Genomic DNA, 16,181 nt, shown 5'->3' with positions numbered 1-16,181 from the left:
ATAATAATGATAATAATAATAATAATGAATGGCATTTATGAAGCGCTTACTATGTGCCAAGCACCGTCCTAAGCGCTGGGGAGGTTACATATTAAAACACAGAGCCTTCTATATATAGAAGAGTAGCAGCAGGGCTCAGTGGGAAATAATAATAATAATGATAATAATGGCATTTATTAAGCGCTTACTACAATAATAATGATAATAATAATAATGATAATAATGATAATGGCATTTATTAAGCACTTACTATGTGCCAAGCACTGTCCTAAGCGCTGGGGAGGTTGCATTAAAACACAGAGGCTTCTCTATATAGAAGAGAAGCAGCGGGGCTCAGTGGGACATAATAATAAAAATAATAATAATAATAATGGCATTTATTAAGCCCTTACAATAATAATAATAATAATAATGATAATGGCATTTATTAAGCGCTTACTATGTGCCAAGCACTGTCCTAAGCGCTGGGGAGGCCACATTAAAACACAGGGGCTTCTCTATAGAGAAGAGAAGCAGCGGGGCTCAGTGGGAAATAATAATAATAATAATAATAATAATGATAATAATAATGATAATAATAATAATAGCATTTATTAAGCGCTTACTATGTGCCAAGCACCGTCCTAAGCGCTGGGGAGGTCACATTAAAACACAGGGGCTTCTCTATAGAGAAGAGAAGCAGCGGGGCTCAGTGGGAAATAAGAATAATAATAATAATAATAATAATAAATAAATAATGGCATTTATTAAGCACTTACTATAATAATAATAATAATAATGGCATTTATTAAGCGCTTACTATGTACTATGTGCCAAGCACTGTCCTAAGCGCTGGGGAGGTCACATTGAAACACAGAGCCTTCTCTATAGAGAAACAGCGGGGCTCAGTGGGAAATAATGATAATAATAATGATAATATTAATAATAATGGCATTCATTAAGCACTTACTATAATAATAATAATAATGATAATGGCATTTATTAAGCGCTTACTATGTGCCCAGCACTGTCCTAAGCGCTGGGGAGGTTACATTAAAACACAGGGGCTTCTCTATAGAGAAGAGAAGCAGCAGGGCTCAGGGGGAAATAATAATAATCATAATAATAATAATAATAATAATGGCATTTATTAAGTGCTTACTATAATAATAATAATAATAATAATGATAATTGCATTTATTAAGCGCTTACTATGTGCCAAGCACTGTCCTAAGCGCTGGGGAGGTCACATTAAAACACAGGGGCTTCTCTATAGAGAAGAGAAGCAACGGGGCTCAGTGGGAAATAATCATAATAATGATAATAATAATAATAATGGCATTTATTAAGCGCTTACTATAATAATAATAATAATAATAATAATAATAATAATAATGGCATTTATTAAGCACTTACTATGTGCCAAGCACTGTCCTAAGCACTGGGGAGGTCACATTAAAACACAGGGGCTTCTCTATAGAGAAGAGACGCCGCAGGGCTCAGTGGGAAATAACAATAATAATGATAATAATAATAATAATAAAGGCATTTATTAAGCGCTTACTATGTGCCAAGCACTGTCCTAAGCGCTAGGGAGGTCACATTAAAACACAGAGCCTTCTCCAGCGCTTAGAACAGTGCTTGGCACATAGTAAGCGCTTAACAAATGCCGTTATTATTATTATTATTATTATTATTATTATTATTATTATTATCTGTCTAATGGGGATTGAGACTGTGAGCCCCGCGTGGGACAACCCAATCACCTTGTATCCCCCCCAGCGCTTAGAACAGTGCTTGGCACATGGTAAGCGCTTAATAAGTGCCTTCATTATCAGTATTATCATTACTGTTATTACTAGAACAGTGCTTGGCACATAGCAAGCGCTTAATAAATGCCATTATCATTATTATCATTAGAGTGCTTGCCACATGGTAAGCACTTAATAAACGCCATCACTATCAGTATTATCATCACTGTTATCACCAGAACAGTGCTTGGCACATAGCAAGCGCTTAATAAATGCCATTATTACTATTATTATTATTGTTATAAGAGTGCTTGCCACATGGTAAGTGCTTAATAAATGCCATCACTATCATCATGACTGTTATTACTAGAACAGGGCTTGGCACATAGTGAGCACTTAATAAATAAATGTCATTATTATTATTATTATTATTATTATTTTTATAAGAGTGCTTGCCACATGGTAAGCGCTTAATAAACGCCATCACTATCAGTATTATCGTCACTGTTATTACTAGAACAGTAGTTGGCACATAGTGAGCGCTTAATAAATGCCATCATTATCATTATTATTATTATTATTATGAGTGCTTGCCACATGGTAAGCGCTTAATAAACGCCATCACTATCACTATTATCATCACTTATTACTAGAACAGTGCTTGGCACATAGTAAGCGCTTAATAAATGCCACCATCATCATTATGATGATGATTATTATTATTAGAAGAGTGCTTGCCACATGGTAAGCGCTTAATAAAGGCCATCACTATCAGCATTATCATCACTGTTATTACTAGAACAGTAGTTGGCACATAGTGAGCGCTTAATAAATGCCATCATTATCATTATTATTATTATTAGAAGAGTGCTTGCCACATGGTAAGCGCTTAATAAACGCCATCACCATCAGTATTACCCTGACTGCTATTACTAGAACAGTGCTTGGCACATAGTAAGCGCTTAATAAATGCCATTATTATTATTATTGTTATAAGAGTGCTTGCCACATGGTAAGCGCTTAATAAACGCCATCACCATCAGTATTACCCTGACTGCTATTACTAGAACAGTGCTTGGCACATAGTAAGCGCTTAATAAATGCCATTATTATTATTATTGTTATAAGAGTGTTTGCCACATGGTAAGCGCTCAATAAATGCCATCACTATCAGTATTATCACTGTTATTACTAGAACAGTGCTTGGGACATTGTAAGCACTTAATAAATGCCATTATTATTATTATAAGAGTGCTCGCCACATGGTAAGCGCTTAATAAACGCCATCACTATCAGTATTGTCATCACTGTTATTACTAGAACAGTGCTTGGCACACAGTGAGCGCTTAATAAATGCCATCATTATCATTATTATTATTATTATTACTAGAAGAGTGCTTGTCATATGGTAAGCGCTTAATAAACACCATCGCTATCAGTATTATCATCACTGTTATTACTAGAACAGTAGTTGGCACACAGTGAGCGCTTAATAAATGCCATCATTATCATTATTATTATTATTATTACTAGAAGAGTGCTTGTCACATGGTAAGCGCTTAATAAACGCCATCACTATCAGTATTATCATCACTGCTATTACTAGAACAGTGCTTGGCACATAGTGAGCGCTTAATAAATGCCACCATCATTATTATGATGATGATTATTATTATTATAAGAGTGCTTGCCACATGGTAAGCGCTTAATAAACACCATCACTATCAGTATTATCATCACTGTTATTACTAGAACAGTGCTTGGCACATAGTAAGCGCTTAATAAATGCCATCATTTATTATTATTATGATTATTAGAAGAGTGCTTGCCACATGGTAAGCGCTTAATAAACGCCATCACTATCAGCACTATCATCACTGTTATTACCAGAACAGTAGTTGGCACATAGTGAGCGCTTAATAAATGCCATCATTATCATTATTATTATTATTATTAGAAGAGTGCTTGCCACATGGTAAGCGCTTAATAAACGCCATCACTATCAGTATTATCATCACTGTTATTACTAGAACAGTAGTTGGCACATAGTGAGCGCTTAATAAATGCCATCATTATTATTATTATTATTATAAGAGTGCTTGCCACATGCTAAGCGCTTAATAAACGCCATCACTATCAGTATTATCGTCACTGTTATTACTAGAACAGTAGTTGGCACATAGTAAGCGCTTAATAAATGCCATTATTATTATTATTATAAGAGTGCTTGCCACATGCTAAGCGCTTAATAAACGCCATCACTATCAGTATTATCGTCACTGTTCTTACTAGAACAGTAGTTGGCACATATTGAGCGCTTAATAAATGCCATCATCATTATTATTATTATTATAAGAGTGCTTGCCACATGGTAAGCGCTTAATAAACACCATCACTATCAGTATTATCATCACTGTTATTACTAGAACAGTGCTTGGCACATAGTGAGCGCTTAATAAATGCCATTAGTATCATTATTATTATTACTAGAAGAGTGCTTGCCACATGGTAAGCGCTTAATAAACGCCATCACTATCAGTATTATCATCACTGCTATTACTAGAACAGGGCTTGGCACATAGTGAGCGCCTAATAAATGCCATCATCATTATTATGATGATTATTATTATTATTAGAAGAGTGCCACATGGTAAGCGCTTAATAAACGCCATCACTATCAGTATCATCGTCACTGTTATTACTAGAGCACTGCTTGGCACATAGTGAGCGCTTAATAAATGCCATTATTATCATTATTATTATTACTAGAAGAGTGCTTGCCACATGGTAAGCGCTTAATAAACGCCATCACTATCAGTATTATCATCACTGCTATTACCAGAACAGTGCTTGGCACATAGTAAGCGCTTAATAAATGCCATCATCATCATGATGATTATTATTAGAAGAGTGCTTGCCACATGGTAAGCGCTTAATAAACACCATCACTATCAGTATTATCATCACTGTTATTACTAAAACAGTAGTTGGCACATAGTAAGCGCTTAATAAATGCCATCATCATCATTATTATTATTATTAGAGTGCTTGCCACATGGTAAGCGCTTAATAAACGCCATCACTATCAGTATTATCATTACTAGAACAGTGCTTGGCACATAGTGAGCGCTTAATAAATGCCATCATTATCATTATTATTATTATTATTATAAGAGTGCTTGCCACATGATAAGCGCTTAATAAATGCCATCACTATCATTATTATCATCACTGTTATTACTAGAACAGTGCTTGGCACATAGTGAGCGCTTAATAAATGCCATCATCATCATTATTATTATTATTATTAGAAGAGTGCTTGCCACATGGGAAGTGCTTAATAAATGCCATTACTATCAGTATTGTCATCACTGTTATTACTAGAACAGTAGTTGGCACATAGCGAGCGCTTAATAAATGCCATTATCATTATTAATATTATGAGTGCTTGCCACATGGTAAGCGCTTAATAAATGCCATCACTATCAGTATTATCGTCACTGTTATTACTAGAACAGTGCTTGGCACATAGTGACTGTTATTATTATTATTAATATTATTATTATTATTATTAGAAGAGTGCTTGCCACCTGGTAAGTGCTTAATAAACGCCATCACTATCAGTATCATCACTGTTATTACTAGAACAGTGCTTGGCACATAGTGACTGTTATTATTACTATTATTATTATTATTATTATTAGAGTGCTTGCCATACGGTAAGCGCTTAATAAATGCCATCACTATCAGTATTATCATTATTATAAGTAGTATTATTAGTATTATTATTACTAGAACAGTGCTTGGCACGTAGTGAGCGCCTCATAAATGCCATCATTATTATTATTATTATTAGAAGAGTGCTTGCCACATGGTAAGCGCTTAATAAAGGCCATCACTATCAGTATTATCATCACTGTTATTACTAGAACAGTGCTTGGCACATAGTGACTGTTATTATTACTATTATTACTATTATTATTATTATTAGAAGAGTGCTTGCCACATGGTAAGCGCTTAATAAACGCCATCACTATTATTATCATCACTGTTATTACTAGAACAGTGCTTGGCACATAGTGACTTATTATTATTATTATTATTACTATTATTATTATTAGAAGAGTGCTTGCCACATGGTAAGCGCTTAATAGATGCCATCACTATCATTATTATCATTATTATAAGTAGCATTATTAGTATTATTATTACTAGAATATTATGATTATTATTATTAGAAGATTGCTTGCCACATGGTAAGCGCTTAATAAATGCCATCACAATCATTATCATTATTATAAGTAGTATCATTAGTATTATTATTACTAGAATATTATGATTATTATTATTAGAAGAGTGCTTGCCACATGGTAAGCGCTTAATAAATGTCATCACAATCATTATTATCATTATTATAAGTAGTATCATTAGTATTATAATTACTAGAATATTATGATTATTATTATTAGAAGATTGCTTGCCACGTGGTAAGCGCTTAATAGATGCCATCACAGTCATTATCATTATTATAAGTAGTATCATTAGTATTATTATTACTAGAATATTATGATTATTATTATTAGAAGATTGCTTGCCACGTGGTAAGCGCTTAATAGATGCCATCACAATCATTATTATAAGTAGTATTATTAGTATTATCATTACTAGAATATTATGATTATTATTATTAGAAGAGTGCTTGCCACATGGTAAGCGCTTAATAGATGCCATCACAATCATTATTATCATTATTATAAGTAGTATTATTAGTATTATTATTACTAGAATATTATTATTATTAGAAGATTGCTTGCCACGTGGTAAGCGCTTAATAGATGCCATCACTATCATTATTATCATTATTATAAGTAGCGTTATTAGTATATTACTAGAATATTATGATTATTATTATTAGAAGATTGCTTGCCACGTGGTAAGCGCTTAATAGATGCCATCACAATCATCATTATCATTATTATAAGTAGTATCATTAGTATTATTATTACTAGAGTATTATGATTATTATTATTGGAAGATTGCTTGCCACGTGGTAAGCGCTTAATAGATGCCATCACAATCATTATTATAAGTAGTATTATTAGCATTATCATTACTAGAATATTATGATTATTATTATTAGAAGAGTGCTTGCCACATGGTAAGCGCTTAATAAATGCCATCACAATCATTATCATTATTATAAGTAGTATCATTAGTATTATTATTACTAGAATATTATGATTATTATTATTAGAAGAGTGCTTGCCACATGGTAAGCGCTTAATAAATGTCATCACAATCATTATTATCATTCTTATAAGTAGTATCATTAGTATTATAATTACTAGAATATTATGATTATTATTATTAGAAGATTGCTTGCCACGTGGTAAGCGCTTAATAGATGCCATCACAATCATTATCATTATTATAAGTAGTATCATTAGTATTATTATTACTAGAATATTATGATTATTATTATTAGAAGATTGCTTGCCACGTGGTAAGCGCTTAATAGATGCCATCACAATCATTATTATAAGTAGTATTATTAGTATTATTATTACTAGAATATTATGATTATTATTATTAGAAGAGTGCTTGCCACATGGTAAGCGCTTAATAGATGCCATCACTATCATTATTATCATTATTATAAGTAGTATTATTAGTATTATTATTACTAGAATATTATTATTATTAGAAGATTGCTTGCCACGTGGTAAGCGCTTAATAGATGCCATCACTATCATTATTATCATTATTATAAGTAGCGTTATTAGTATATTACTAGAATATTATGATTATTATTATTAGAAGATTGCTTGCCACGTGGTAAGCGCTTAATAGATGCCATCACAATCATCATTATCATTATTATAAGTAGTATCATTAGTATTATTATTACTAGAGTATTATGATTATTATTATTAGAAGATTGCTTGCCACGTGGTAAGCGCTTAATAGATGCCATCACAATCATTATTATAAGTAGTATTATTAGCATTATCATTACTAGAATATTATGATTATTATTATTAGAAGAGTGCTTGCCACATGGTAAGCGCTTAATAAATGCCATCACTATCATTATTATCATTATTATAAGTAGTATCATTAGTATCATTATTACTAGAATATTATGATTATTATTATTAGAAGATTGCTTGCCACATGGTAAGCGCTTAATAGATGCCATCACTATCATCATTGTCATTATTATAAGTAGTATTATTAGTATTATGATCACTAGAACAGTGCTTGGCACATAGTAAGCGCCTCGTAAAAGCCATGATTTATTATTATGATGATTATTATGGCGCTGCCCGCGAGGGATGCAGGCCGCGGCGTGACCCCGACGTGACCGGAAGTGCCCCCGGCGTGACCCCGACGTAACCGGAAGTAGCCCAAGCGTGGCGCCGAGGGGACCGGAAGTGCACCCGGCGTGACCGGAAGCTCCCCCAGCGTACCCACGACGTGACCGGAAGTGCCTCCGGCGTAACCCCAGCGTGACCGGAAGTGTCCCAAGAGTGCCCCTGACGTCACCGGAAGTACCCCCCCCGCCCCCGTTCCCCCACCGGGCACCTTTGTCCTCGTCGGGCAGGAAGCGCAGGCTCAGCTCGTCCTCGTCGCGGGGCTCGGACCCCCACCCCCGGACCGCACCGGGGCCCCACCGGAACCGGAAACGGGCCCCGCGCCAGACCCCCCCCCAGCCCCCGGCCCGACACCGACAACGCGGCCGCCGCCATCTTCCCCGCGCGCGGCCCGGCACTGCGCACGCGCGGCACGCCCAGGGGGAGTGGGGAGCTAACGGTCCGCCTCCCTGCGCGCATGCGCGCGGGGCTCCGGCGGGGCCTGACGTCCGCCCCCTGCGCGCATGCGCGAGAGCTCCCCTTTCCCGCCTGGCTGCTCAGCGCATGCGCGCTGCTCCATAAAGCTCACGAACGTTGGGGGGCGGAGCCAGAATTAGCTCCCTGCGCGCATGCGCGCCCTCTCCCCGTTGCCGTCCGGCCGATCCGCGCATGCGCGCCTCTTCTTTCAGCGCACGAACCCCAGGAGGGTAGGGCCAGACGACTGCTCCCTGCGCGCATGCGCGCGAGCTCCCCTTTCCCGCCTGGCTGCTCAGCGCATGCGCGCTGCTCCATAAAGCTCACGAACGTTGGGGGGCGGAGCCAGAATATGCTCCCTGCGCGCAAGCGCGCCCTCTCCCCTTTGCCGTCCGGCCGATCTGCGCATGCGCGCATCTCCTTTCAGCGCAGGGAGGGTAGGACCAGAGGATCGCTCCTTGCGCGCATGCGCGCGAGCTCCCCTTTCCCGCCTGGCTGCCCAGCGCATGCGCGCTGTTCCATAAAGCGCACGAAGGCTAGGGGGCGGAGCCAGAATTTGCGCGCACGCGCGCGGACACCCCTTTCCCGTCTAGCCGCTCAGCGCATGCGCGCTGCTCCTTAAAGCGCACGACGGCCGGAGGTGGGAGCCAGAATCCGCTCACTGCACGCATGCGCGCCCTCTCCCCGTTCCCGTCTGGCCGCTCCGCGCATGCGCGCCTCACCTGTCGGCGCACGTGCAGCGGGGAGCGGGTTCAGACGACCGCTCATGCGCGCGCCCCATTCCCCGTCTGGCCGCTCCGCGCATGCGCGCCTCTCCTTTCAGCGTACGCGCACCGGGGGGATAGGGCCTGATGGCCGCTCCATGCGCGCATGCGCGCGCGCGCGCTCCCCTTCCCGTCTGGCCGCTCAGCGCATGCGCGCTGCTCCGTAAAGCGCATGAACGCCGGGGGGCGGAGCCAGAATGCGCTCACTGCGCGCCCGCTCCCCTTTCCCGTCTGAACGCTCCGCGCATGCGCGCTGCCGTTTGAACCCCTTTGAAGCTGTTTGAACCCCTTCCTTCCTCTCCCCCTCGTCCCCCTCTCCATCCCCCATCTTACCTCCTTCCCTTCCCCACAGCACCTGGATATATGTATATACGGTTGCACATATTTATTACTCTATTTATTTATTTATTTTACTTGTACATTTCTATCCTATTTATTTTATTTTGTTGGTATGTTTGGTTCTGTTCTCTGTCTCCCCCTTTTAGACTGTGAGCCCACTGTTGGGTAGGGACTGTCTCTATGTGTTGCCAATTTGTACTTCCCAAGCGCTTAGTACAGTGCTCTGCACATAGTAAGCGCTCAATAAATACGATTGATTGATTGATTAAGCGCACAATCGCCCCCACTGAGCGCTCAATAAGTACGACTGAATGAATGAATAACCGGCCCGAGCCCACCACGCATGCGCGCCCCTCCTCCCACCCCCTCGTATGCGCATGCGCGCACCACTCCCCATTCTGAGGGGGAGAGATCTAACGGTCTGCCCATCCCTCCCCTCTGCGCATGCGTGCGTCCGTCCCGCACCCTCTGCGCACGCGCACGTCCTCCCATCCCGCCACCCCTCTGCGCATGCGCATGCCCGTTATCTTCCCAAACTAGCTCTCTTCCTCCCTTCGAGGCCCTACTGAGAGCTCACCTCCTCCAGGAGGCCTTCCCAGACTGAGCCCCTTCCTTCCTCTCCATCCCCCTCATCTTACCTCCTTCCCTTCCCCACAGCACCTGTATATATGTATATATGTTTGTACGTATTCATTACTCTATTTACTTTACTTGTACCTATCTATTCCATTTATTTTATTTTTTCAGTATGTTTGGTTTTGTTCTCTGTCTCCCCATTCTAGACTGTGAGCCCGCTGTTGGGTAGGGACCGTCTCTAGATGTTGCCACCTTGTCCTTCCCAAGCGCTTAGTACAGTGCTCTGCACACAGTAAGCGCTCAATAAAGACGCCGTGCTCCTTTCCCGTCGAAGAGCAAGGGAGGGGGCGGACAGTCTAGCGCTTAGTACAGTGCTCTGCACACAGTAAGCGCTCAATAAATACGATTGATGATGAGGATTGGTGATGCCTCGTGCGCGCATGCGTACAACGGCCCAGTTTCCCTCTGAGACCGGTGGGACTCCTCCCCCTTCCGCGCACGCGCGCACGTCCCCTCTGAGCGTCTCCAGCCGTCGTTCACTCGCCCTTCGCGCCAGGGCGCATGCGCACACCCCCCTTTCCCGCCGGATGGGGGCGGAGTCCTAACGGTCCGGCGGCTCGGCCTCTCCTGTCCCCACCCCTCCGAGCGGCCGCTAGGGGGCACCTGGGCAGTCGAGCCGCGTCTGCGCACGCCTCTTCTGTCCCCCTTCGAGCGGCCGCTAGGGGGCGGGGCCGCCACCACCTGGTCAGTCGAGCCGCGTCTGCGCACGCGCACGCCTCTCCTGTCCCCACCCCTCCGAGCGGCCGCTAGGGGGCACCTGGGCAGTCGAGCCGCGTCTGCGCACGCGCACCCCTCTCCTGTCCCCCTCCGAGCGGCCGCTAGGGGGCGGGGCCGCCACCACCTGGTCAGTCGAGCCGCGTCTGCGCACGCGCACGCCTCTCCTGTCCCCACCCCTCCGAGTGGCCGCTAGGGGGCACCTGGGCAGTCGAGCCGCGTCTGCGCACGCGCACGCCTCTCCTGTCCCCCTCCGAGCGGCCGCTAGGGGGCGGGGCCGCCACCACCTGGGCAGTCGAGCCGCGTCTGCGCACGCGCACGCCTCCCCCGTCCCCCTCCGAGCGGCCGCTGGGGGCGGGGCCGCCACCACCTGGGCAGTCGAGCCGCGTCTGCGCACGCGCACGCCTCCCCCGTCCCCCTCCGAGCGGCCGCTAGGGGGCGGGGCCGCCACCACCTGGGCAGTCGAGCCGCGTCTGCGCACGCGCACGCCCCTCCCGTCCCCCTCCGAGCGGCCGCTAGGGGGCGGGGCCGCCACCACCTGGGCAGTCGAGCCGCGTCTGCGCACGCGCACGTCTCTCTTGTCCCCCTCCGAGCGGCCGCTAGGGGGCGGGGCCGCCACCGCGTCCGCGCATGCGCACTCGAACAGGCCTAATGGTCCTCTGCAGGCAGGCCCTCATTCACTCATTCATTCATTCATCCATTCATTCATTCATTCATTCATCCATTCAGTGGTATTTATTGGGCGCCTCCTGGGTGCGGAGCACTGGACTAAGCGCTTGAATTGGGCCTAGTGGAAGACACCTGCCCCTTGTCTGCTGCTGGGTGACCTGGGCCCAGTCATTCATTCATTCATTCATTCAATGGTATTTACTGAGCGCCTCCTGGGTGCAGGGCACTGTACTGAGCGCTTGGGAAGTCCAAGTCGGCAAGCTCTAGAGACGGGTCCCTACCCGACGGCGGGCTCACGGTCTAGAAGGGGGAGAACAGAGAACAAAAAAAAAACATATTAACAAAATAAAATCAATAGAATAAATATGGACAAATTAAATAAATTTCCCTTCTCCGGCAATGGGAGTCATTTCCCTTCTCCGGGCCTCAGTTTCTCCCTCTGTCAAATGGGGATGGAGGCCCCCATGAGGCCTCCTGTATATATGTAATTATGTATATATACATATATACCATGTATACCTGTATATATACGTGTATATAAGTATACGGGTATACATGGTATATATGTATACCTGTACATATACATGTATATATGTATACAGGTATACATGGTATATATGTATACCTGTATATATACATGTATATATGTATACAGGTATACATGGATACAGGCATACATGGGGAGACAGAGAACAAAACAAAACATATTAACAAAATAAAATCAATAGAATAAATATGGACAAATTAAATAAATTTCCCTTCTCCGGGAATGGGAGTCATTTCCCTTCTCCGGGCCTCAGTTTCTCCCTCTGTCAAATGGGGATGGAGGGCCCCATGAGGCCTCCTGTATATATGTATATATACAGGTATACCATGTATACCTGTATATATACATGTATATATGTATACAGGTATACAGGTATACAGGTATACAGGTATACATGGTATATATGTACACCTGTATATATACATGTGTATATGTATACAGGTATACAGGTATACATGGGGAGACAGAGAACAAAACCAAACATATTAACAAAATAAAATCAATAGAATAAATATGGACAAATTAAATAAATTTCCCTTCTCCGGGAATGGGAGTCATTTCCCCTCTCCGGGCCTCAGTTTCTCCCTCTGTCAAATGGGGATGGAGGCCCCCGTGAGGCCTCCTGTATATATGTATATATACAGGTATACCATGTATACATGGTATATATGAACACCTGTATATATACATGTATATATGTATACAGGTATACAGGTATACATGGGGAGACAGAGAACAAAACCAAACATATTAACAAAATAAAATCAATAGAATAAATATGGACAAATTAAATAGATTTCCCTTCTCCGGGAATGGGAGTCATTTCCCTTCTTCGGGCCTCAGTTTCTCCCTCTGTCAAATGGGGATGGAGGCCCCCATGAGGCCTCCTGTATATATGCAAATATGTATATATACATATATTCCATGTATACCTGTATATATACATGTATATATGTATACAGGTATACATGGTATATATGTATACCTGTACATATACATGTATATATGTATACAGGTATACATGGTATATATGTATACCTGTATACATGTTTATATGTATATATATACATGTATGCATACATGTATATATACACGTATACCTGCATATATGCATACATGTATACATGGTATATATGTATACCTGTATATATACATGTATATATGTATACAGGTATACCTGTATACCTGTATACGTCTATACATGTATACATGTTTATATGTATACATATGTACCGGTATGTATACATGTGTGTGTGTGTGTATATATATATATATATACACACACATATATATATATATATACACACATGTATACCTGCATATATGTTTGTACATATTTATTCCTCTATTTATTTTACTTGTACATATTTATTCTATCTATTTCACAGAAGCAGCGTGGCTCAGTGGAGAGAGCCCGGGCTTCGGCCTCCGAGGCCCTGGGTTCGAATCCCGCCCCCGCCACTTGTCAGCCGGGTGACCTTGGGCACGCCACCTCCCTTCCCTGGGCCTCAGTTCCCCCACCTGTCAAATGGGGATGAAGACCGGGAGCCCCCCCGGGGGGGCCACCTGATTAACTTGTATCCCCCCCCAAGCGCTCAGTACAGTGCTCCGCACACAGGAAGCGCTCAATAAATACGACTGAATGAATGAATGAATGAATAAATGAATGAATGAATGAGGGACAGGGACCCGATGGGCCTGTCTCCTCCCCAGGCCTTACTACAGTGCCGGCCCCACGCAAATACCACAATCATTATTATTATTACTATTATTAATAATAATATTATTATTCGCAGCGCTTAGAACAGCGCTTGGCACGTAGTAAGCGCTTAATAAATAAACTTTTAGACCGTGAGCCCACTGTTGGGTGGGGACCGTCTCTAGATGTTGCCAATTTGTCCTTCCCAAGCGCTTAGTCCAGTGCTCTGCACGTAGTAAGCGCTCAATAAATACGATTGATTGATTGATATTGATTGATTAATAAATGCCACCGTCATTATTATCATTATTATTTATACTCACGTCTCTTCTCTTCCGCCACCCAAGGCCGCAGCTCGATGAATGTGTCTGCTGCTGTACTGGACTCCCCCAGTCGCTCAGTATAGCGCCGGGCACAGCGGAGGCGTTCAAGAAATACCGCTGAATGGATAATGATAGCAATAATGGTGCTATTTGTTAAGCGCTTACTATAATAATAATTTTGGTATTTGTTCCACACTTCCTACGGTGCCAAACACTGTGCTAAACGCCTAGGGGAGAGGCAAGGCGATGAGGTTGTCCCCCCCATGGGGCTCCCGGTCTCCATCCCCATTTGACAGGGGAGGGAAACTGAGGCCCGGAGGAGGGAAGGGACTCGCCCGAGGTCACACAGCGGACAAGGGGGGCCGGGATTCGAACCCAGGACCTGTGCCAAGCGCCGATCAGGTGGGACGCGCTTCTGGGCTCAGTGGGGAGAGCCCGGGCTTTGGAGGCCGAGGTCCTGGGTTCGAATCCCGCCTGCGCCCACTGTCAGCTGGGTGACTCGGGGCGAGTCGCTTCCCTTCTCTGGGCCTCAGTTTCCTCATCTGGAAAATGGGGATTGATGTGAGCCCCCCGGGGGACGATCCGATCACCTTGTAACCTCCCCAGCGCTTAGAACAGTGCTTGGCATGTAGTAAGCGCTCAATAAATGCCATCATTAGTATTATTATTAACTTCTCTGGGCCTCAGTTCCCTCATCTGGAAAATGGGGGTGAAGACTGTGAGCCTCCCGTAGGACAATCCGATCACCTTGTAAGCTCCCCAGCGCTTAGAACAGTGCTTGGCACGTAGTAAGCGCTCAATAAATGTCATTATTATTATTATTATTATTATTATTATTATTAACTTCTCTGGGCCTCAGTTCCCTCATCTGGAAAATGGGGATGAAGACCGGGAGCCCCCCATGGGACAACCCCATCACCTTGTGACCTCCCCGGCGCTCAGAACAGTGCTTGGCACATAGTAAGTGCTTAATAAATGCCATCATTATTATTATTATTATTCTCTGGGCCTCAGTTCCCTCATCTGTGAAATGGGGATGAAGACCGTGAGCCCCCCGGGGGACAACCCCATCACCTTGTAACCTCCCCAGCGCTTAGAACAGTGCTTGGCACGTAGTAAGCGCTCAATAAATGCCATCATTATTATTATTATTATTAACTTCTCTGGGCCTCAGTTCCCTCATCTGGAAAATGGGGATGAAGACCGTGAGCCCCCCGGGGGACAACCCCATCACCTTGTAACCTCCCCGGTGCTTAGAACAGTGCTGGGCACATAGTAAGCGCTTAATAAATGCCGTCATTATTATTATTATTATTCTCTGGGCCTCAGTTCCCTCATCTGGAAAATGGGGATGAAGACCGTGAGCCCCCCGGGGGACAACCCCATCACCTTGTAACCTCCCCGGCGCTTAGAACAGTGCTTGGCACGTAGTAAGCGCTCAATAAATGCCATCATTATTATTATTATTATTAACTTCTCTGGGCCTCAGTTCCCTCATCTGGAAAATGGGGATGAAGACCGTGAGCCCCCCGGGGGACAACCCCATCACCTTGTAACCTCCCCGGTGCTTAGAACAGTGCTGGGCACATAGTAAGCGCTTAATAAATGCCATTATTATTATTATTATTATTCTCTGGGCCTCAGTTCCCTCATCTGGAAAATGGGGATGAAGACCGGGAGCCCCACCGGGGGACAACCTCATCACCTTGTGACCTCCCCGGCGCTCAGAACAGTGCAGGGCACATAGTAAGCGCTTAATAAATGCCATCATCATCATTATTATTATTATTATTAAAAGAGCGCAGGCTTTGGAGTCCAAGGCCGTGGGTTCGAATCCCAGCTCCGCCAATTGTCAGCTGGGTGACTTTGGGCGAGTCACTTCACTTCTCTGGGCCTCAGTTCCCTCATCTGTAAAATGGGGATGAAAACCATG

At 43.5% G+C, this 16,181-nt stretch overlaps 1 protein-coding gene across 1 annotated transcript in view; it reads right to left on the bottom strand.

The window, feature by feature from the left end:
• LOC119922935 (methylglutaconyl-CoA hydratase, mitochondrial-like) overlaps positions 1–8,966 on the bottom strand; it is a 70,135-nt gene extending 61,169 nt beyond the window's left edge. The window contains exons 1-2 of the mRNA XM_038742554.1: positions 8,885–8,966; positions 8,316–8,501 (exon numbers count right to left, since the gene is read on the bottom strand). Coding sequence (XP_038598482.1) covers positions 8,316–8,501; positions 8,885–8,966 — 268 coding nt within the window. The remainder of the gene's footprint in view (positions 1–8,315; positions 8,502–8,884) is intronic.
• Between the last annotated feature and the right edge of the window lie 7,215 nt (positions 8,967–16,181).

The sequence above is a fragment of the Tachyglossus aculeatus genome, unplaced genomic scaffold (genome assembly GCF_015852505.1).
Source record: "Tachyglossus aculeatus isolate mTacAcu1 unplaced genomic scaffold, mTacAcu1.pri scaffold_131_arrow_ctg1, whole genome shotgun sequence".
NCBI classification, from domain to species: domain Eukaryota; kingdom Metazoa; phylum Chordata; class Mammalia; order Monotremata; family Tachyglossidae; genus Tachyglossus; species Tachyglossus aculeatus.
Note: the sequence above shows the minus strand (reverse complement) of the source record. Positions and strands in the feature narration are given on the sequence as shown.